Source organism: Macrotis lagotis, chromosome 1 (assembly GCF_037893015.1).
Source record: "Macrotis lagotis isolate mMagLag1 chromosome 1, bilby.v1.9.chrom.fasta, whole genome shotgun sequence".
NCBI classification, from domain to species: Eukaryota; Metazoa; Chordata; class Mammalia; order Peramelemorphia; family Peramelidae; genus Macrotis; species Macrotis lagotis.
This window is the reverse complement of record NC_133658.1, coordinates 924717048-924741381: the sequence shown is the minus strand read 5'-3', so window position 1 is coordinate 924741381 and position 24334 is coordinate 924717048. Positions and strand designations below refer to the sequence as shown.

At 42.5% G+C, this 24334-nt stretch overlaps 1 protein-coding gene and 1 pseudogene across 1 annotated transcript; one reads left to right on the top strand and one right to left on the bottom strand.

Annotated features, from left to right (window-relative positions):
* Window positions 1–4235: 4235 nt before the first annotated feature.
* On the bottom strand, window positions 4236–16805 carry LOC141509917 (putative 3-phosphoinositide-dependent protein kinase 2). The gene is made up of 4 exons (XM_074219806.1): window positions 16656–16805; window positions 9647–9752; window positions 6598–6764; window positions 4236–5531 (listed from the first exon to the last, which is right to left on the bottom strand). Exons 1-4 carry the CDS (start codon window positions 16803–16805, stop codon window positions 4236–4238), a joined length of 1719 nt encoding a protein of 572 aa, XP_074075907.1.
* Window positions 16806–16819: 14 nt separating this feature from the next.
* LOC141509910 (putative 3-phosphoinositide-dependent protein kinase 2 pseudogene) lies at window positions 16820–17863 on the top strand (annotated as a pseudogene).
* Window positions 17864–24334: the final 6471 nt, after the last annotated feature.

Genomic DNA, 24334 nt, shown 5'->3' with positions numbered 1-24334 from the left:
AGGATTAAAATATTTTTAAAACTCTAGTTTATGTAGTACAGATTCAGAACCATGGGAAAGACTCCTAGTGAGGAATAATCATAACTCTGATGTTTGTCCTTTGTTATCCATCAGGGAGGTGACATCATGACATACACTTGAATTGAATTTCAGTGAGGGGGTGCTGGGCTAAGTCATTAGCCTCACTTTCTCCTCCAAAATAATCTGGGTCTATTGACCAGATAAGAATCAGGACTACTGGAGATAGTCCTGGATTGGAGGAAAACAGAACTAAATGACTTGCTCAAGTTCACATAGAAGCAAGATATGAGCTTAGAGCCTCCTTACTAATGAACTGGTGGTGTAACCATTAGGCCACCTAGCTAGTATGAACAGCTTCAGTGAACACTATCAAGAAGGAAGAAATGTTTCTCTCAAGGCTGAAGTGGTGGAGAGGAAAGAGTGGAAGGCTCATCTCTTGGGCTCAAATTCTACCTCCATTTATTCTGGGTAACCTTAGGTACCTCCCTTGGCTTTCCTTTCTTAACTGAACAAATTCAATTAGTCCTCCTGTCCCTTTCAGCCCTAAGTTTCCAGGAAGAACCCCACCTGAGAGCTATCTATGAAGGAGACAGACAATCTTGGGCATGATGAGAAAGCAGGTCTTATTTTGGCTTCTATTCCCCAAACTAAGCTTCTCTCTCCTCGTTGCTTCCCCATCCATGCCTATGCTGCCACCTTTACCCCTTTCAATCCACCTTCAGACTCCTCAGCCCTTGGCTACTAGTGAGGGTGTTTACAACTGGGGAGCTATTAGTGAGCTAGTGTATTATAAGCCACCCATATAAAATGCTTTAAAAAACCACTTAAAATAGATAGGGATTGAAATTAAGTTCTGGGGCCGGTAGGTGGCACAGTGAATAGAGCGCTGGCCCTGGAGTCAGGAGTACCTGAGCTCAAAATCGGCCTCAGACACTTAATAATTCCCTAGCTGTGAGGCCTTGGGCAAGTCACTTAATCCCATTGCCTTGCAAAAAAAACACTAAAAAAAAGAAAGCAAGTTCTGTGACAGAGTTTAAGTTTTTGGAGGACAGTGAAGGCTTTGACTTATTAGAACATAAAATCTTGGAAGGCAGAGGCTTTGCTGTTTTTTTTCTTCTGTAAGTATTTGGCACATCTGTGCTTATCAGAAGGCCTGGCATGTAGGAAATACTTAACGAACCCCTTGCTCCTTGAGGTCCTTTCCTCAGGTTTAAGAGACTTCAATGAGAATGTATGCACACAAAGTTAGAAAGCCTTGTTTAAGGGACTGTCCAAGTACTGAGAGTGTGACAAACAGCAATCCTGCATTCTTTTTCAGGAGTCTGCCATCTAATGGAATGCACTTTACACACTTCAGAGTTACCTCGGCTAGTTATTCCTGTATAGACACATTCCTAAAATCTCATAGAGAAAATGAGGGAAGGTATCTTAGGAGAACCCACCTGATTCATGATACAGCAAGAAGCAGGTTAGAAAGCAAAAGTAATTTATATGTTTTAATTATATGTTCCAAAAGTGGAACAAATAGAATCATAAAATAAAAATCAAGCTTCATGCACATGTTAATCCTCATACCACAGTCATCTTTGACACAAAGACTGGTAGAGGATGAGGCAGAATGGGCAAAGACATCCCCTTCTGCTCCATAGGTGGAACTCAGACATGATTTGGGGTGACTGTGATTCTAAGCAGGGCTGGCAATCCAAACTTCTTTGGGGGGGGTCAAAGAAGCACAAAGTAGAGAGCAGTTGTCAGGGTCCCAGGTCCCAGACAGTTGCCCATGAATGGTTCCAACATCTACCTTGATAAACTTTGTGGATCTTCTGGCACCACTTATTAGCATTCCCACTTGGTTCTATTAGGTCCTGTGAGGTGTGTGAATCATAAAGGTTCTAAAATTCTTGATTTGCAGTGCAATTGTGGGGACTAAGGGATTTCTCCTTTTGGGACTTAGAGTTGAGGTCCTTCAGTGAGAAGGAACTGGTGACCATAGGGAAACAGGCCCTTCCTGGGAAAGAAGCCCTACTGCTTGTCAACTGGGCCCATTTTCAGAAATAAAAGATTGTCTACAAACCAATGCCAGGGGTTCCCACAAACCTGTTTCTCTAATAAGGCTCTTTTTTTTCTTCTTCAGAAAACTCTAGGTCCAGTTCAAAAGAATTTTCAACCAGTTGATGAATGTAGCCTTCCACTGGATTAGAGGAAGGCTGGAGTGACCTTGGGACCTTGGCTTTGCTTCAGCCAATGATAGGGAAGAAGAAAAAGATGGAAGGAGGCTCTGGAGAATTTCAAAATTTCCAAAGTCTTTTTCCTCTTGAGTTGCAATGACTAATAATCCAATGAATCTGTGGAGATGTCTGAAGATGCAGATCATCCCAGGTGATATTTTTCAAAGAACGGGTGACCCTTCAAGACTCCACAGCTCCGCATTTCTTCACTACCTAGTCGATTTGTACATTTTATAACCAGAAACATTCTCTCAAGGTATTTTGCCTTTTGGAAAAAGCATTCTGGCAAGTCAAATGCTAGTTTGAGGATCTTATTGAATATAAGATACACATTTTGAGCTTGGAAAGGGGCAGCCCTGTTGCCAGGTGATAGATCATGACACCTAGAGCCCACACATTGGAACATCTTATAAACATCTATTCCCATGAGTTCCATGGACACATAATTAACCCACGAAGGAATTTAACCCGGCTTGATTAGCACCAGGAGGCAATGTTTTGGTTGATCCAAAGTCTGCAATTTTAATGTGCATGTGGCCATTTAAAAGGGTGCTTTTGGGTTTCAGGTCCTTGTGAACAACATCCTGGTTTTGCAGGGATTCCAGAGCCTACACAATCTGCAGAATAAAAGTGGGTGCAGGCCTCATCCAAAGGACCCATTTTCTCCATAAAGTTTCGTAGATCTCCATTTCTGGCATAGTTGAGGATAAAATACAGTTTCTCTTCATCCTGAAAGGCAAAGTAAACCTCGACAAAGAAGGGGTGAATTCTAACTCTTTTAGATAACATGCAGTTAAAACAGATATGGATTGATTATAAGTTCTGTGACAGGGTGGAATCTTTTTCAGCAGAGAGTAGTGGCTTTTTTTTTGTTGTGGCTTGGTTTTGTTTCTTCAGGATCTTAATACCTCAGTGTTTATTAGAAAGGCTAGCATCTAAGAATCCCTTAATGGGCTCCTTGTTTTCTTGAGGAATCTCCCTCAGTTTGAAGAAGCTTCAATGAGAATGCATGTAAAGTATTTAGTTTGTTCAAAAGGGACAATGGTAACTGCTGAGGATGTGACAAAAAGGCAAACCTGTACTGAATTTTCAGGATTTTGTAGTTTAATGGAAAGCCAATTGCCAAGAGTTATATTTGCCAGTTATTACTGGATAAATGCATTCAAGAAATCTTTTGGACATGGAAGAGGAAAGATAACTTATGAGGAACACTTCAGACACATAAAATCGCGAGATTCAAGGTAGTAGGTAAAAGAAGTTTATTTATTTCTCTTCCACCCATATTTATATATACATCCATGCATGTAAAAGGAAGAAAAACAATAAAATTTTAAAAGTCAACCATCACAGATACATTAAATAATCTCCAGGCTTCAAATGCTATTCAAACACAGGTTAGTGGGGGCTGAGGCAGGAATGACAAAATCATCTATTTCTGTTACCCAGGTAGGATTCAAACATGACCTAGTATGGCTCTGTGGGATTCAAAGCAGGGCTGACATTCCAATATTCTTTTGATGGGTCAAAGATAATGAGGAAGAAAACAGCTGCCAAGGTCTTGGGTCCTTAGAGGATAAGCTTTTCTAGACGAGTGACCCTAGATGGTTCCACCATCTGCCTTGACAAACTTCTTGGATTTTGTGGCATCGATTATGAGCACTCCCACTTGGGTCTATCAAGTGATGAGTCCTATTAGATGTGTGAATAGAAAAGCCCCTAAAATTCTTGACTGCCAGTCACAGTTCTGGGAACCAAGGGAATTCATCTTTCCAAACTTAGCTTACACGATCCACATAGAGGTAAGGTCCTTCAGTGAGAAAGAAGTGATGAGTCTAGGCAAACAAGCTCGTCTTTGCAAGCAAGTCTTTTAGCTGGTCATCTTGTCCCATTTTGAGTATTTAATGATTGTTCACTAACCTATGCCATGTGTCCCCTGAGCCTCCTTCTCTAGTAAAAGCCTTTTTTCCCCTTTCGAAATGTCTTGGTTCAGTTCCAAAGACTTTTCACCCATTTCATGAATTTAACCACACGACCTGGTGACCGCTGGTGCGAACTTGGTTCTCCTTTAGTTGAGAAACCAGAAGATGAAGGTGGATTAAGACTCTGGCCAATGGCAACATTTCTCAAACCATTTTTGCCTTTAGACAGAAAGACTAAGAATCCAGGGACCCGTGGAGGTGTCTGAAGATGCAGTTTGTCCCAGGGGATGTTTGCAAAGAATGGGTGCTCCTTCAAGGCCCCATAGCTCCCCATTTCTTCACAGCCTAATCGATTTGTGGGATCTATGACCAGAAGCTTCCCCACCAGGTCTTTAGCCTTTGGGAAGAATTCTTCTGGGAAGTCATAGGCGAGGCTGAGGATCTTGGAGAATGTAAGACTGTCATGGTGGGTTAGGAAAGGGTGCAGCCCTGCTACCAGGTAGTAGATCACACACCCCAGGGCCCACAGGTCCAAACTCTTACAGGCATTTTTCCCTAGGAGGAGCTCCGGACACATATAATGAGTCGTACCCACGAAGGAGTGGGCACTTACCTGGCTACCCAAGGGCAGCAATCTTTTGGCCAATCCAAAGTCTGCAATTTGAATGTGCATGTCGCCATCTAACAGGATGTTTTCGGGTTTCAGATCCCTGTGCATGATATCCAGGCCGTGCAGGTATTCCAGAGCCGACACCATCTCTGCAGAGTAAAACCGGGCGCAGGCCTCGTCCAAAGGCCCCACTTTCTGCAGAAAGCTCTCGAGATCTCCATTCTGGGCGTAGCTGAGGACAAAATAGAGTTTCTTCTTGTCCTGGAAAGAGCAGTAAAGCCTGACACAGAAGGGGTGGTCCAAGCGGGCCAGGATGTCCAGTTCGCGGTAGACATAGCAAACCTGGTTCTTTTCCTTTATTTTCTTTTTCTTCAGGATTTTAATCGCGAAGTCCCTGGAAGTTGCCAGCTCCCTGCCCAAGACCACGGTGCCGAACGCTCCTTCCCCCAGGACTTTTCCTAAAGCGAAGTCTTTGGGCTTCTTGCTCCAGCGTTGGGTCGGATACAGGTCGTGCCAAGGAGGGCTGAGCCCAGCCTTGACTGCAGGAGCGGGGTCCGGGGGAGCCTCAGAAGGCGATGGTCGAGGATCGGCACGCATCGTTGGGTTAGATGTGGCTATTGGCACGGTAGCTCTGAAACACGATTGGCTTGGGGAGTTCTTGCGCACAGCGAGGCCTGCACGGATGTCACCCTCGAAGTCTTTCCCCTCAAGCAGCTTGGCAGCTCCAGCTTCGAGCTCCTCAACCCTTGGATGCTGTCAGAGATATTCCCTCCAGCGGAGGGAATTATTTAACTATGGTAGTTGGTCCCGCCCTCTCTTATTCCCTCCCCTTCCCACTTCCCTTTTGTGTCCCTCCTATGGAGCACAACCTTCATGGGCCGGTGCTCGCACCCCAGGCGTTAACACCTCCGATGTTCTCACAGAGAGGTGAGACCTGCGGTAGAGTCTCTGCAGTCTGGATTGCACTGATGAGCCACATTCTGACACTCTGCAACTTTCCTCCTAAAGACTGATGGCCTTTGGTCTTATTTAGAACCAAGGACAGCGACCATGGACCCAACAACCCAGGAAGCCTCATAATCAAGATCTGTAGCGTGAATGATTGGATTAACCACCCCAATCTCTAACTAACCTCACTCTAACTGGTGTAGCATTTTTAGGGGTTTTTTTTTGCAAGGGAAATGTGGTTAAGTGACTAGCCCAAGGCCACACGGCTAGGTAATTTTTGTCTGAGGCCTGATTTGAACTCAGGTACTCCTGACTCCAGGGCCGATACTCTATCCATTGTATCACCTAGCAGCCCCTGGTGCAGCATTTTTGACCAGGAGGTTTGATTGTGCTAGTGAAGGCAATGACTCCAAATAAATTGCCTCCACTAAGGCTACGAAACCCCTCCAGCACCTTCCTAGCTTTGTCACCTCCTGGGGGCTTCCTGGGACTGGACCAAGTTATTCTATCCTCTTCTTTTTCCTCTTTCTTTCTTGAGACTTCCACAAACCCGACACAATTCAGAAAAAAAAATAAGAAATGATACTTTATTGATTGATGAATCCATTTTCTTGTCTTTGTGTTTCAAATATATTGAAATGGATGAAAAGTCTTTGGAGGTGGGCCTCCAGGATTGTTGACTGAATGAAGAGAGTTTAAAAAGGTTTTCTTCTAGCTTTTCTCCTAAGCACTTAAATATCTAGTTCTTAGAACTAAAAGAAGGGCTTTTAGGCGGTCCCGGATATCCAGTAGCCAGGCCACACGGCTTGGGGCTCTTCTTTCATGATTTGCTTTTGTCCAGCATTTCAATCGAGTAGACCTGGGAAGTCACCCCCTCCGGACTCAGGACCACCGGGGCGAACTCTCCTGTAGCCAGAACTTTGACAAAAGGGAAGTCTTCGGGTTTCTTGCTCCCGCCCTTCCCCGAAAGCAGATCCTCTCGAGGGGTGCTGGGACCTGGCTCGGGGGCATTAGCGGTTCCGTGGAAGCCTGGGTATCCTTTATTTGAGGAGCAGGCTGTATCGTTGGATTAGGAGACCTGGAGACTGTGGCACTAGCTTTGGGCTGCGTGCCATCCACACCTGCTGGTTTTCCTAGGCCTCCATTGGTGACCCCTCAAAGTCTTTCCCCACTGGCTGTTGGTCAATTCCAAAACAACGATTCTGTAGCCTTCCATGTTGTCAGACTCTCCTCTATCCCCCCAGTCAAGTGGCTTAGTAATGTGTGACAGCTTTGTCCCGCCCTGTCCTTTAACCTCCCCTTTCCCTTTCCTGTAGCTTCTTTTGGGAGTCTTCACCCTTCATTGTCCCGTGTTTGCCTTTGAGGGGTTAACACCTCCGGCCTTTGCACAGACTCCCTGTTCCATCCTTGCATGAGTCTTTGCAGTCTCTATGGTACTGAGCAAACAAAGGCTGCCACTTCCCTCTAATTCAGTGATGTTCTTTTGGTCTTCATTCAGAACAAATCATAGCCAATGAGCAACCAACAAAAAACCACCTCCATGGAGGCTTGTGGAGTGAGGTACTGGGCAGACCACTCCTACCTCTAACTAGCCTCTTTCCTATCAGTGAAGTTGTGTTTTTGACCTGCAGATAAGATTGTGTTAGCGAAGGTAATTGCTCCAAAAAAATTCCTTCCACTGGGACTAAGGAAGCCCCTCCATCCCCTTTCTAGCCTTCTGGGTTCCTGGGGGATCCCCAGGGCAGAAGAGGTTATTGCATCCTTTTTTGTCTCTATCACTCCTGAGGCTATCACAGACCCAGCATACAATGCAGAAACACTTACTTAATAAAGGATTCTTGGATGACAGATGAATACTTTCTTAGCGGATAGGGAGTTCCCCAGACCCTAAGGGATTTTTCAAACCCTTTTTCGTTTTGATGCCTGGGGGTGGTGGTGGTGGAGGTGGGACTTGACCAAATAAAGAGACCTTCAACCACCACAAGCTTTGAAAGGTTTTCTCTCAAGGTTTTCTCCCAGCAACCTAGATGTCTGTTATTTAGCATTAAGGCTTCATTTCCTTTATCGATTTCTCCATTCCTATTTGCCGAATTTCACACCTCTGCTACCAGTCCTGCTCCCGCTTGAACCTCACCACACTGCTGGAAGGAAGGTATTATTGTTCTCACTTTAGAGATGAGAAAACTGCAACAGACAGATGCAATGACTGCCTCCGTGGGCACACCAGAATCCAAGCCCTTTCTGGCTTCTGAAGGCTGATTGGAAACTCAGGTCTTTCTGTCTGTTGGCTCAGCTCTCTTACGGAACATGCTGTCTTATGATGTTTGTGTCTTGGATCCCAGTTCCTTTAATGGTCTAAGCAAGTGACTTCTCAGAATTGTACATGTGAACACTTACAAAAGGTGAAGACCATCACATGGGAATCAAATATATGACCCAAACATGTCAAACGCAAATGGATGGAGCTCAGATGCAGAACCCATGACTAAGTCACCCATTAAGCCAAGTGATTTTCTTTCCCTGAAAGATACACTGACACCAGAGACAGGATGCGTGGACATGTACCTGAATGGAACTGGAGTGAGGGGTTGCTGTGTTAATTCAGCTGCCTCAGTTTCTCTCCAAGAGTCACCTAGGGGTCTGTTAGAAAGGGGAGAATTATAGATAGCCCTGCATTAGAGGGGATCAGGGTCAAACCGCTTGCCAATGGTCACAACGCTAGCAAAGTTCTCATACTAGTTTGGAACTCAGGTCCTCTGGAAGTGAGTGCTAAGCCTCTTTCCACTCTATCGTCTAGCTGACTTAGTAATAACAGCTTCAATGAATAAAGCAAGAAGGAAGAATTGTTTCCTGGGAGGTTGGGACAGTGTAAAGCAAAAGAGTGAGAGGTTCAAATTTTGCCTCCATTCATTCCTGTGACCTTAGTTTCCTCGTGGACTTTACTTTCTTCACTGGATAGACTCCATTATCCTTCATGCCCCTTTCAGCCCAAAGATTCCAGGAGGTGCCTAATGTAAGTGGCATCATAGAAGGAGACACTCAGCCTTGAGCGAGATGAGCCAGGCGGCTCTGAACTCATCTCTTTGGTTTCTATTTCTCAAGTTGAAATCCTCCCCCCGCCACGCCCCCTTTCATCCATCCATGTGTGAGCTGCCATCCTCACCCTTTCATTCTACTTTCAAATGCCTCAGGACTTGGTTACCCATGATTCTGGGTGGAGAGGTGTCACTGAGGTTGTGTACTATCCCCCTCCTAGATTTTGGTTTGTTTTTTTTGCAAGGCAGATGGGGTTACATGGCTTTCCTAAGGCCACACAGCTAGGTAATTATTAAGTGTCTGAGACTGGATTCGAACACAGGTTCTCCTGACTCCAAGACTGGTGCTTTATGCACTACGCCACCTAGCGCCCCCTTGATGTTCTTCTTTCATTGCAGTTAATATAACTAGGGCCTGATTCAAAGTTGTCGGTCACAATGTAAGTCTCTGGAGGGCAGGGAATGCCTTGACTCTCATTGGAAGACAAACTGGGAAGGCAAAGGCTGTGGGATTTGTTAAATTTGCTTGTTTAGTGTGTTTGTCTTTCCGAGCTTGGCACAAGTTTCTGTGAGAAAGTCTTTCCCCTAGGGAGTCCGTGATAGCTTCCTTACTCCCTCCAGGCCCCTCCTTCAGTGCTTAGAGGCTTCAAAGACAACATATGCATTGTGAGTCCAGATGGATTTTACAGCATTTACTTCGTTCGAATGCCTGGCTCAGTGGTAAAGCCAGGAGAAAGACAACGCCTACACAGGCCTCTCTGCTGCTTGTTGTGGAATCGAAATAACTTGTGACTTAAGAAAATTCTATGCGACAGTTTTTACTGTGGAACTATATTCATGAAATCTTATGGAGAAGGAGGAGTCGCTTCTTTTGGGAGTCTTCACCCTTCATCGTTCCGTGGGGCCTTTGCACGATGCCTGCACCTGGTTTTACTCTGCAGAGATGGTGTCGGCTCTGGAATACCTGCATAGCCAGGATATTCACAGGGACCTGAAATCCGAAAATACCTTTTGAGATGGTGACATGCACGTTCAAATTCCAGACCTTGATTGAGCCAAGATTTCCGCCTGCTGGGAAGCTAGCCGGGACCAATTCCTTCCTGGGTACCATCATTGTGTGTCCCCGGAGTTCCTCCTGGGGATGGGTGAGTTTAAGGGTTCTAATCTGTGGGCTCTGAGGTGCGTGATCTACCACCTGATAACGGGGGTGCCCCGTTTCCAAGCAAGCCATGAGTTTATTCTATCTTCTAAGATCCCCAAGCGAACATATGTCTTCCCAGAAAAATTCAACCTAAAGGCAAACGACCTTGTGGGGAAACTTCTGCTTAGGGACTGCACAGATCGATTAGGTTCTGAAGAAATGGGAGCTATGGACCCTTGAAGGGTCCCATTGTTTGAAAACATCACCGGGGAGGATCTGCATCTACAGGCACCTCCACGGGCCATTGGAACTTCAGTCTTTATGTCTGAAGAGGAAAATGTCTTTGGAAATTTGGACATTGTCCAGGGCCTAACTCAACCTCTATCTTCCTCCCAATCCTTGGAGGCAGCAGAGCCCAGATAACTGCAGCCATTCACTGGGTATTTGCCTACATTCATGAAATGGACGAATAGCCTTTAGTTTCTTTGCCAGGAAGGGCATGTATACCTGTCATCACCACTTGCTTCTCACTGAAGGACTCCACCTCTATTGTGTGAATCCCGTCAGCAAAGTCCCAAAAGGAAAATTCCCTTGCTCCCAATCACGTTGTCTGGAAGATTGGGGGAAATTGTAAAACTCAAAATGAATAAAGTCTTTAAATACAAAAAAAAATAAATAAAACTGAAGGAAGGACCTTAATGGTGCAAAGAGTCCATTAAGAGCTTCCTAGGTGCCAGTCTTTCTGACATAGATCTTGTAGTCACTGCAGAAATAAAACAAAAAATACCACTCTCTGTCCTCCATGAGTTTGTGTTCTAATCAGAGACAAAAACATTCTCTACCCTCAAGCATCTTGCATATCTATTTTAACTGGTTTTGAAGCATGGTTCTATTTAGGATGATATAAGACATTTTTATTAGCTAACTAACAAGTCTTCCCTTGTAAAAACCCTCACTGGAAGCTAAGTGCTGAGGAGTCTGAGGGTAAATTGAAGGTTATGGGGTTGACAGTATAGGTATCCATGAGGAAGTAAGGGGGAGAGAGGAATTTGGCCAGGGGAACAGAAGCCAAAGCAACGGGTTGAAGGCCTCCTTCCTCACTTTGCATCATCTCACTCATAGATGCCACCTAGATGAAGTTCTTCCTGAAACCTTAGATGAACATGAGGGATAATTCAATCTGTCCAGTGAAGAAAGGAAAGCACAGAAAGGCATCCAAGGTTACAGGGAAGAGAGGGAAATAGTATTTCAACCCAAGAGACCAAGCCTCCCACTCTTTTCACTACACCACCCTAGCCTCCCAGGAAACATTTACTGAAGCTATTACTATTATGGCAACTAGATTGAAGCAGGCTAGAGCACCCTGAAGTCAGGAGGATCTGAGGTCAAATCCAGCCTCAGACACTTACAAATTAGGTGACTTTGAGCAAGTCACTTGATCCTGATTGACTAGAATCCAGGACTATCTACAGCATCCTTATTCCCATTAGGTCACTAGAGCCAGATGACTCTGGAGGAGAATGATGACTTAGCACAACACCTCACTCACTCAAATTCAATTCACATGCTTGTCATGGGATCACCTCCCTGATGTCATGATCTTCTTTGGAGAATTCAGGACAAGTATCATTACATTACTACTGTGGCTTCCTGGGTGACTTTCCTCTGTCTTCTGAATCTGGGGTACATCAGCTTGGGTTTTAAAAACATTTTGATCATATATTAGATTCTCTTTTAATTGCCACTATTTTATTTTAATTGTTTTAAAATACAATTCTGAGAAGAACCTTGCCCAAACTGTCAAAGGAGCTGAAGTTCAAGACATAAACTTGAGTCAGGGGCCTTTCTAGATAAGAGTGCTGGACCTGGAGAAGGGAAGACCTGAGTTCAAATCCTGCCTTGTCAACCTGAAAATGACTTGGACTCAGTTGTGAAACAGTTCTCAGATTCTATATCCATTACACTGGAAAAGGCAATAGAAAAGGAAACATAAATGACAGAGTGACTTCACACAAAGAATTTCATTGATGCATATTTGTGGACATGGGAATGGACTCAACTGTTCTGAAATCAATTTGGATCATGCTCCAAAACATGCTAAACTATGTGTGCATTTTGATGCAGGTGGACATTAGAGATCACCCCAACCTCATGGTCATAAGACCCAGAATTGGGAATCGGTGAGAAAAGAAAATTTCTGTCACCTCTGATCTGGCTATATTACCAGGTTCCCACAACAGTCCTTGGGGTTAATTAAACTACACTGGACTTTGGGGGTGTGCATCTCATTGGTGAGCAATGAAGGTATGATGTCCTTTGCCCATCTTTCCCTAACCCATTTAGGTGTAGCTACAACTTCTTTGGGTCTTGGAGAATACCCATGCTGGGTAGGATCACTAGGTCCTAGGATGTTCATGCTCTTCCATGTATAAAGAAAAACACTGGATCCAACTCAAGCTCAGATGTGGTGGTGATGGAGAACTACTTTGAAAAATGACCTCTCAAACTGATTCCATTAGTCAAGGTAAGTTATGGCACAGCTAAAAACCAAAGGCATTTATTTACAGTGAATTAAAGGATGTCTTGAAAATGGAGTAGATATGATCTTCCCAGCAAAAAAATCTGATTTTTGTAATTTAAATTGATCATACACCAAACAATCATTTAAGGCTCTTGAAGATATAGCAAAATCTATTGAAAAATAGATCAGTATCAGGTGGCTAGGTGGCACAGTGGATAGAGCACTGGCCCTAGAGTCAGGAGTACCTGAGTTGAAATCTGGTCTCAGACACTTAATAATTGCCTAGCTGTGTGGCCTTGGGCAAGCCACTTAACCCCATTGCCTTGCGAAAACCTGAAAAAAAAGATCAATGTGATATTTTTGAGTTTTATTCCAGTTTTAGATGAAAACACTTCTGAAGAAGAAAAAAGACTTTCTTGAGAAGTCTCATGAGAACCCATGGGATCCGTTTGTATACAATCATTTAATACTGAAAATGGTCCCAGTTGACAAGCAGAAGAGCTCATTTGATAGTCAGGCCATGTTTGCCTGCCATCACCAGTTGTTCCTAACCAAAGGACTTTCCTTCTGTTATGTGAATCTTGTCAGCAAAGTTCAGAAAGGAGAAATCCCTTGGTCCCCACAACTGTGTCCAGAAATCAAGAGTTCAAATCTAACTTTTTTATTCATACACCTAATAGGATCCATCTCCTAACAGATGTAAGTGGCAATGCTCACTTGAAGTTTTTCAAGGCAAATGTCAGAAACATCCATGGACAGCTGTCTAGGAAAACTAATCCCAAGAGGAATCAGGGCCCTGACAGTTGCTCTCTTACTCATGGACTCTTTTTGTTTTTGAGGTTTACCCAAGGCAAATGGGGTTAAGTGGCTTGCCCAAGGCCACGCAGCTAGGTAATTATTAAGTGTCTGAGGCCGGATTTCAACTCAGGTACTCCTGACCCCAAGGCTGGTGTTCTAACCACTGTGACACCTAGCTGCCCCTAACTCATGGACTCTTTTACCCATAAGATGAAACCTGGATTTCCAGGATCACTTAGAATCTTGCTTAGAATCACAAACAACCATCCATGGCCTTGTCTGAATTCCACCTATGTAACAGCAGGAGATGCTTTTGTCCCTCCTGTTTCATCCTCCACCTGCATCTGTCTCAATGATCCTTGAAGCCTGATAAATCTTTCATGTCTCTGTGAAGCTTGATTTTTATTTTGTTATTTTATTTCTCCTCCACCTTATGTCTGTGTTAGTGTGTCTGTGACTGAAATGGGGGAAAAAAATCTTTTGCCTTCTATCTTGCTTCTTGCTATGTTATTAGTTTGCAATGGTACTGGCAACATCCTTCTCCATAAAATTTCAGGAATGGCATATAACTAGCATATATATATACATATATGCATATATATGTATATATATGTATGTATGTATGTATGTATGTATGTATGTATATATAAAGTTGGCAAAGTACTGTCCATTAGACTGCAAGTTCCTGAACAGTCAGTACAGGTTTGACCTTTCTAATATCTTCAGCAGTTTAAAGCATCCCTTGAACAAAGGAATTTCTTTAGAATGCTTCTAGATTACTGTGCAAAGATTCTGAAGTCTCTTAAACTGAGGGAGGGATCTCAAGGGAGCAGGGAACTCATTAAGGGATTTCTGATAAGCACCACAGCCATCTGACTTCCAAGAGTTTCTGTGCTAATGAGAGTCAAAGCATTCCATGCCCTCAAAAAATTTTAGTTTCTCACAGAAGTTTTATACAGTCCATTCCATTTTAACGGGTTTTAAAATGTTAGCCACACCAGCTCACTAACATCTTTCCCCTTGTAAATGCCTTCACTGGAAACCTAGGGCTGAGAAGTGTGAAGGTAGATTGAAGGAGTTGAGGGTGGTAGCACAGGCACGGATAGGGAAGCAAATTTAGCTTGGGGAATAGAACCCAAAGCAATGGGTGGAAGGCCTCTTTCCCCATCTTGCCCAAGATAGACTTTCTCCTTCACAGATACCACTTCTGTGAGGGTCTTCCTGAAGTCCTAGGGCTGAAAGGAATATGAAGGATAATTGAGTCTGTCCAGCTAGGAAAGACAGACAAGGAAAGTCACCCAATATCAAACCTCCCACTCTTTCCACTTTACCGCTAGCCTTTTGGGAAACTTTTACTGAAGCTGGTACTAACTAAGGCAGCTAGAGGGCACAGTGGATTAGGCCACCAGCCCTAAAGTCGGGAGGATCTGAATTCCAATTCAGTCTCAGACACTTTCTAGCTAGGTAACCTAGGATAAGTGGTTTAACCCCGAGTATCTTGAATCCAGGGCTATCTCCAGTCATCCTGATTCCTATCTGGACACAAAATACAGATGGCTCTGGAGGAGAAAGTGAATCTGGTGACTTAGCACAGCACCTCCTCCCCCCAATCAAATTCAATTCAGGTGCATGTCATAGCATTGCTTCCTTGATTTCTTTGCATTTTTCAGATTTCATGTTATTTTTCTTAAGGAAGACCATGACATCAAGTAGGTGATGCCATGACAAGCACATGAATTGGATTTGAGCGAAGGATTTCTGTACAACATCTCCAGCCTAGCTTTCTCCTCTAAAACCATCTGGGTCCAATGGTCAGAGATGCATCAGAACACTGAAGATGCCCTGGAGGAGAGGCATTCAGGGTTAAGTGACTTGAGTAAGGTCACACAGTGATTATGTTAGTTGTCTGAAACCAGATTTGAACTCGCATCCTCCTGACTCCAAATTCACTGCTCTTATCCATTGAACTACCTAGATGCCCTAAGGAAAGAAGTATAAACATTATCACACACTGTGGCTCACTGGGTGACTCTTCCATGGCTTCTGAAACAGCAGCACATCAACATAGGATTTAAAAACATTTTGACCATATATTTGATACCCTCCTATTCATTCCTTTATTTTTAAGTGTTTCAAAGTTGCTGTCTGTCCATCGTTCTCGAAGAAGACCAAGACATCAGGGAGGTGATGTCATGACAAGCACATGAATTAGCTTTGAATGGGGGGGGGTGCTATGCTAAGTCCCCAGCCTCACTTTCTCCTCTGGACTATCTGAGTCCAGTGCTTAGATAAACTTGATTACAAGATTAATTATAAGATTAGATAAACTTGCCCTTAAAAGTAGAATTCTGAAAAGGGACTTGCAAAGAAACTGTTGTCCAAGACCCAAACAACAGTGAGAGGACCTGCTAGATAGGAGATCTGGGCCACGAAATAAGAAGACCTGAGTTCACATCCGGCCTTGTGAATCTGGAAATGTCTTGGACTAAGGTGTGAAGCTGAGCAAGTAACAGTCTGTCTGCTTCAGTTTTCTCAACCGTAAAGTGGGAATAATAATAACACATTAATTCCCAGAGTTGTAGTGAGGATCAAATAGGGTAATAATGGAAAAGCACTTAACAGATACTTAATAAATTATGGAAATTAAAGCCTTAATTACAGCTAAGCACTAAAGTGCTTGGTACTTAGGAGAAAAACTAAGAGAAAATCTTCAGAAGCTTGTGGTGATTATAAAAAATTAACATTCTCTTTGTTCGGTCAACAAACATTGAGGATCTCACTGGCAACACCCAAGGTATTTGAAAGACAAAGGCTTTGAAAAATCCCTTTGGGTGGAATTAACTTTCTATCCAGGAAGAAAACGTCTCCATCATTCGGTCAACAAACATTTAATAAAGTGTCTGTATATTGTGTTCGGGGCCTGTGATAGTCACTGGAGAGATGGAGACAAAAAGAGGATGGAATAACCTCCCTCCCGCCTCCCCTCACCCCACTCTCCAGAAACTACCATAAAGCTATGAAGGTGATGGAGTGGCTTCTTTGCCTTAGAAAAGAGTTTATTTGGGGCAATTACTTTCGCTAATGCAATCAAACTTCTGGGTCAAAAATAAACTCGATTTAGAGGAGTGGAGTGAGTTAGAGATAAGGTGGTCTATTCAAACACTCCCTTTGCAAGCCTTGATTAAAGTATTCCTTGGTTATTGGTTGTTAGTTGCCGTCATTGGTTCTGAATGAGGACAAAAGGACATGTGGCTGAGAGGTAGGACACACAGTCCCTATGAACACCGTAGATGTTAACACCTTAGGTGCTAACACCCAACTGGTGCAATCTGTAGCAGGGAAGAGGAGGGACAAAAGGGGCAAGGGGAGGGGAAAGGAGTCAAGCGACCATAGTTAAATAAAGCGCTTGACTGGGGCCTGAAGGAGACTCTGACGGCATCTGAAGCTTGAGAGGATCTCAGTCTTGGAGCTGCCCATCTGCTAGAAAGAGAAGACTCGGAGAGGGCCACCTGTGGGGGCGTAGCGTGGCCTGCAGGAACGCGTCTCCGTCCTGTCCTGGTGCTCAGCTGAAAGCTCATCCCCATCTCCTAGACTAGCCATGCAACATGACCTTCAAACAACGCCGGTCAGGGCTCCCACCGACCTGCATTCGACTCAACTCTGGAGTAAGAAGCCTGAAGACTTCGCTTTTGGCAAAGTCCTGGGGGAAGGATCCTTCGCCACCGTGGTCTTGGGCAGGGAGGTGGCAACTTCCAAGGACTACGCGATTAAAATCCTGGAGAAAAAGCAAATCATTAAAGAGAAGAAGGTACAATATGTCACCAGCGAACGGGATATCCTGGCCGGCTTGGATCACCCCTTCTTCATCAAACTTTACTTCGCGTTTCAGGACAAGGAGAAACTGTATTTTGTCTTCAACTATGCCAAAAATGGAGATATGCAAAGATTTGTGGAGAAACTGGGTCCTTTGGACGAGGCCTGTGCCCGGTTCTATTCTGCAGAGATGGTGTCGGCTCTGGAATATCTGCACGGCCTGGATATTATTCACAGGGACCTGAAACCCGAAAACATCCTTTTAAATGACGACATGCACATTCAAATTGCAGACTTTGGATCAGCCAAAATATTGCCTCCCTGTGGGAAGCAAACCAGGGCTAACTCCTTCGTGGGTACAGCTCACTATGTGTCCCCGGAGCTCCTCCTAGGGCTGGGTACGTGTAAAAGTTCGGACCTGTGGTCTCTGGGGTGTGTAATCTATTACCTGGTAGCTGGGCAATCCCCTTTCCAAGAAAGAAATGAGTTTCTTATATACCATAAGATCCTCCACCTAAAATATGACTTTCCAGAACAATTCTTTCCAAAGGCACAAGACCTCGTAGGAAAACTTCTAGTGGTAGACTGCACAAATAGATTGGGCTGTGAAGAAATGGGGAGCTATGGGGCCTTGAGGGGTCACCCATTCTTTGAAAACATCACCTGGGAGGTGCTGCATCTCCAAACACCTCCAGTGGTCACTGGATCCTTAGCTTTCACATCTGAAGATGAAAATGACTTTGGAAATTTTGATATTCTCCAGAACTTAATTCCAACTCCAAGCTCATTCCAGCCATCCGCTGGTCATGAGGCAACATTCATGAAGTGAATGAAAAGACTTTTTAGTTTTGTCTAGTATTTTGCGAAGAGAAAGGATTCTTTGAGATTGAAATTTAATTCAATACTGAAAAGAGGTCCAGTTGATAAGCAGAAGGTCTTATTTGCCAAAAAGAGCTTTTTTTTTTAACTAAGAAGGGAATGTTCACCTGCCATGACCAGTTTCATCTCATGAAGGACCTCGCCTCTATTTTGTGGATCCTGTCTGCAAATCATGGAAAGGAGAAATCCTTTAATTACTCAACTGTAACCAGAAGCCAAGAATTCGAGGGCTTTTTTTATTCACACACCTAACAGGATCTATCTTCTGATAAAATCAGTGTTCATAAATGGTGCCAGAAGATCTAAGAAGTTTCTCAAAGTAGATACAGTGACTGTATATGGACTGCTGTCTTAGGACAACTTATCCAGGAGGAACAAAGACACTGACATCTGCTCTCTGGCTAATGGACTCTTTTACCCATAAGAAGAAACTTGGATTGCCAGCCCTACTTAGAATCACAACCATTCCTGGTCATGTCTGAATGCCACCTATGTAATCAAAGGAGATGCTTTTGTGCATCGTTGAATGCCAGGGGGTTCTTTCCTGTCTCTGTGAAGCTTGCTTTTTATCTTGTTATTTAATCCTGGTCTGCTTTGTTAAAGATATGTCAGAAATAAATAAATTGGGTTTGCCTTCTACCTTACTTCTGCTATTTTGTAAGTATGAGTTGGTCTAACTAAGCTATTTTCTGTCACCCTTCTCCATAGGATTTCATGAATGCATTTATTCAGTAATAATTGGCATATGAAGCTCAAAAACTGACGAAATGTTTTCCATTAGATTGCAAGCCCCTGAAAGGCTAGTGCAGGTTTGGCCTTTGTCATTCTCAGCACTTAGCATTGTCCCTTGAACAAAGTAAATGCTTTACAATGTTTCTTGAATTAATATGCATACGAGTGAGATGAGCAGAACTAGAAAAACACTGTACACCCTAACAGCAACATGGGGGTGATGATCAACCTTGATGGACTTGCTCATTCCATCAGTGCAACAATCAGGGACAATTTGGGGCTCTCTGGAATGGAGAATACGATCTGTATCCTGAGAAAGAATTGTGGAGTTTGAACAAAGTTCAAGGACTATTAATTTTAATTTGGGGGGGGAAACCTGATATCTTATTGTCTGATCTTGTTATCTCTTATGCTTTTTGTTTCTTCCTTAAGGATATGATTTCTCTCTCAGCACATTCAATTTGGATCAATGTACAACAGGAAAACAAAATAAAGACTGACAGATTGCCTTCTGTGGCGGGGGGGGGAAGTAAGATTGGGGAAAAATTGTAAGACTCAAATAAAATCTTTCATAAAAAGAATTTATGCATATATTCTCATTGAAAGCTCTTAAAACTGAAGGAGGGAACCTCATTAGAGCAAGGATCCCATTAAGTTTTTCTTGGGAACCATTTCTGATATGCACCAATGTGCTAAGCAATTGACAGAACAAAACAAGAAAAGCACCACAGTCTCTGCCTCCCAAAAGTTTATGTTCCAGTGATTCAAAACATCCCCTGCCCTTAAAAAACTTCTATTCTATCACAGAACTTATAATCAATCTTAATATCTCATAATCAATATATAATCTTATAATCAATCTTATTTTAACTGGTTTTAAATCATGTTATCTAGGAGGGGTATAATACACTAACTCACTAACAACTTTCTTGTTTTAAACACCCTCACTGGAATCTAAGTGCTGAGGAGTCAGAAGGTAGATGAAGGCCATGAGGTGGCAGCACAGATATCTGTGAGAAGGTACCCTGGAAATATGTCTTCTTGTTTGGCTGTGGTAACTGAAGTTGTTTACACAATAGCAGCTGGATGCCACAGTGGATAGAGAACCAGCCCTGAAGTCAAGAGGATCAAAGTTCAAATCCAACCTCAGACACTAACTACTACCTAACTATAGACAAGTCATTTGGCACTGTTTACCTTTTTGTTTTATTCCACAGTTTTGGAAAAAAGCATTGGTACAATGAATATGACTGGACTTGCCATATTTACTTGAGGTATCAACAACCAATTTAATGTGACTGGAGAACATTAGTTACTTTGATGGACAGGGCTACGACTCTTGATCTGTATACAATATTAGCAAGATTTTCTTTAATCATTGATAATCCGTGTGGTACAATCACCGAAGGTGTGCCAACTATGGTTGGAAAGAAGGAAGGGCTAACAAGACTAATAGAAGAAAATGCAAAAAAGAATTAAGTAATTTGGGTTGTGTGGTGTATAACCGTAGCATATATATCAAGAAAACTTGTCTACAACAACATCAAATATTATGAACCTTGCCATTTAAAGAATACATTTTATACGGACAAATTACACAACTTCCAATTTTCAGAGTTTCCAGTATTTTGGAAACCAGCTATGAAGACATTGTGTACTTTACAGCAGTAAAGTGGTTAAGTCATGGAAAAATACTTAAGTTTTTTTTTTATTTGAGAAATGAAAGGAAGTGTTTTATGGACTTAAAAGGAAAACCTGCCCTTGAATTTGTGAGGACTGGCTAACTGATGTAGCATTTTTAGTGGATATCCCTGCTCATTTAAATAAACTGAACATGGATCTCCAAAGTGTAAATCAATTAATAAATGCTGTTTCAAACAGTGACATCATTTGAAATGAATCTGAAATTGTGGCAATCTCAGGTTAAGAGCAATAATTTAATTCACTTTGAAACACCTCCAAACACAGAAAAGGAAACAGTGAAAATCAGAAACATTAAATGCTATTTTGCCACAGGACTTTGAGAATAAAGTTTAAGACTTTAGAAAATACCAGCAGTGTATTTGCTGCTCCATTCCCAGTTGACATTAACATGTTGACTGAAAATTTGCAAAGAGAATGTATAGAGATGCAATCAGATATGCAGCTTAAAGAAAAGTTTATCCAAATATCTTTACTGACAACTAATAAAAGTTGTTCCTGCCTATAGAAAAAAAAAATATAGCATTTTCACAACCATATTCTGTTCATGATGTCTTTGGGGGGTGGGGGGAATGGGGTTTCAAGTATGTAACTTGCAGACCAGCATCTTAAAAATATTCTTCACAGTACCTCAATCTCCATCAAACTAGAAACAGATGCCCTGGTACTGAAAAGGCAGGCCCAGTGTTTGCATTAAAAATGGCTTTTTTCTGTGCATACTCTTTGATCCAACAATACCACTATTGGGTCTGTACCCTGAAGAGATCATGAAAAAGGGTAAAAACATCACTTGTACAAAAGTCTTCATAGCAGTTCTGTTTGTGGTGGCAAAGAACTGGAAATCGAGTGAATGTCCATCAATTGGGGAATGACTTAACAAACTGTGGTACATGTGTGTTATGGAACACTATTGTTCTATTAGAAACCAAGAGAAATGGGAATTCAGGGAAGCCTGGAGGGATTTGCATGAACTGATGCTGAGCAAGATGAGCAGAACGAGAACTCTGAACAGCAACATGGAGGTGATGATCAACCTTAATGGACTTGCTCATTCCATCAGTGCAACATTCAGGCTCAATTTTGGGGTACCTTCGATGGAGAATATCCTTTGTATCCAGAGAATGAATTGTGTAGTTTAAACAAAGACCAAAGTCTATTACCTTCGATTTTAAAAAGTGTCTTACATACCACATAATTTTGCTTTCTCTAATATTTTATTTTCTCCTCAAGGATATGAGTTCTCTCTCAACACAATCAATGTATAGCATGGAAACAATATAAAGATTATCAGACTGCCTTTTGGGGTGGGGTCCAGGGACAGAGGGTGGGGAAAAATCATAAAATTCAAAACTTTACAAAAAATGATAGGTAGAAACTACTCATTTGGAAAAGAAATAAAATATTAATAAAAAGAGAAAATGGCATTTTCTTATTTTTCTTTAAAAAGCAAATGTTTTATATTACTCATTCTTTATTATTATACTTTATTATATTTTATTGTACTTTATTACATTTTAGTTTTATACTCATTGGTAATACAGATAATATTGTGGTCATAAATAAATATTAAATTTTATATGCTGTCTTTGACAAGTTTCTGCTAGGTAAAAGGTTGAATATCCATGCCTTACAGAGTGGCCTGATCCTTGGAAAGGTTGCTCATCAGAGGTGAGGTCTGGAACTGGGTCTTCCTTGCCCTGGGGGTGGCACCCTATGCACTTTATTTGCCTTGCTCCTGGTTCCAAGCCTTCATACTCATCAGCATCTGGAATGTGTTGAGAGAGAAATCATATCCTTGAGGAGAAAATAAAATATTAGAGATAGAAAAACTATTTGGTACATAAGACACTTTAAAAAAAATTGAGAGGAATAGACTTTGGTCTCTGTTCAAAGTACACAATTCTTTCTCTGGATACAAATGATATTCTTCATCTCAGGTGCTCTAAAATTGTCCCTGCTTATTACATTGATGAAATGAGCAAGTCCATTAAGATTGATCATCCACCCCATGTTGCTGTTAGGGTACACAGTGCTTTTCTGGTTCTGCTCATTTTGCTCAGCATCAGTTCATGCAAATCCCTCCAGGCTTCCCTGAATTCCTGTCCCTCCTGGTTTCTAATAGAACAAAAGTGTTCCATAACATACAAATGCCACAATTTCTTCAGCCATTCCCCAATTGATGGACATTCATTCAATTTCCAATTCTTTGCCATCACAAAAAAAGAGTGCTATTAATATTTTTGAACAAGTGAAGTTTTTACCTTTTTTCATGATCACTTCAAGGTATAGACCCAGTAATTTTTATTGTCCTTTGGGTGTAATTCCACATTACCCTACAGAAAGGTTGTCTGAGTTCACAGCTCCACCAACAATGTATTAGTGTCCCAGATTTCCCACTTCCCTTCCAACATTGAACATTGTCCTTTCTGGTCATATTGGCCAATCTGATAGGTGTGAGATGGTTCCTCAGAGCTGCTTTAATTTACATTTCTCTCATCAGTATTCATTCCATGTTTGACCAGAAAATCACCACAGGAGCCTACACTATCCAGAATTCCAGCAAGCATGCTGTCATGAGAATGACTTTGAATGTTGATGAACTTCTCCAGGCCAAAAAACTCTGACACAATTTTCCATTAGCTCTCACAATTGATGGTATCAAAGGCTTTGGCCAAATCTACAAATGTTCTAAAAGTTAAAGGAAGGCTGTTGGATTCTTTCCTGGCGATAATAGTCAGCCCCCGGTGTTCTTTGGGAGGGAGGAGGGATTAAAGGAGAATGACCTCATCAGAGCTGAATTTTGAGCACCTCAGAAAGACATTCTTCTCTTTCTGCCCTCAGTTGTGCTTGCCTTGGAGAAGGTGAGGCATAATTGGAAGAACCTGGTATATTTAAGAATCAAAAATCATGGGATCAGCTCCTTCCTCTGATCCCTGGAAGCTAGGTTAATATTATGATAATGGGCTTTGTCACATAGAAAAGATGAATACCTTTTCCCTCCCTGAGCTTCAGTTTCTTTCTCTAGAAAAGGAAGGGTTTTTTTTTATTTTTCTGTAGTAAAGGAAGATTGCCCATGAAAGGGTAACTGAAAAAAATTGAAGAATATTGGCAATTGGAAATTGTTTGCTTGCTCATTTATCAATTGACCTGCTTTTCTAGAAGTTCATACTTTCAGTGAACTGTGAGGTTTCCCAAAGGTAATCCAGGCGGCTTCTTTCTGTTTAACTCTAAGTTCCTTGTCCATTTGCAACATCTGGAGAGGGCCAAGCACATCTCCAGAGCTCGCCAAAACCATGGGGAATAAGTCCCCATCCACCCATCAGGTGGAGTCCAGGGAAATGAGCTCCAAACTAAGAGTTCGAGTACTGGACTCCTTCCTTAGCCTCTCTTCTGACCGCAGATTATTATAAAACAGAAAAAATCTACTTTTTGTGCTCTTTTTCTATTTGTTGTCTTGTCTCTTGTGGTCTCTTTTTTTCCACCTTAAAATGACCTAAGAACACTTTTGCTCAGTTGGGTCTTATTGGTGTTAGGGAAACAGTCGGATTGATTGGTTCTTGTCCTTCCTTATGAAAGATTAAAATGATATCATTATGGTAAAGGCAAGTTACAGTGGACCAACTGTGGTTAATCCTCTCAGTACCAATTCCAATAGCTCTTCAACAGGTCTGTGGACCTCCAAGGTGTGAACACCTGTGATGGTGCAGAGTGGGACAGCTTAAAGACGGGGGAGAAAGGGGAGAATTGGAAAAGGGACGTCGAAAGGAGAAGGTGTGAACAAGCTACCGCAGTTAAATAAAGCTAGCTGCTGGGGCGCTGCAGAACACTCTCAGACTCCGAGACTTGAAGATCTCGGCCTTAGAGCTGACGAAGTGCAAGACGGGAAAGACTTGGAGAGTGGTACCTGCCGAGGCATCGCGGGGCAGGCAGCACCCCGAGCCAGTCCTACTCTGGTGCTTTGCTCAGATCTAGGTCTCCTACCCCAGCC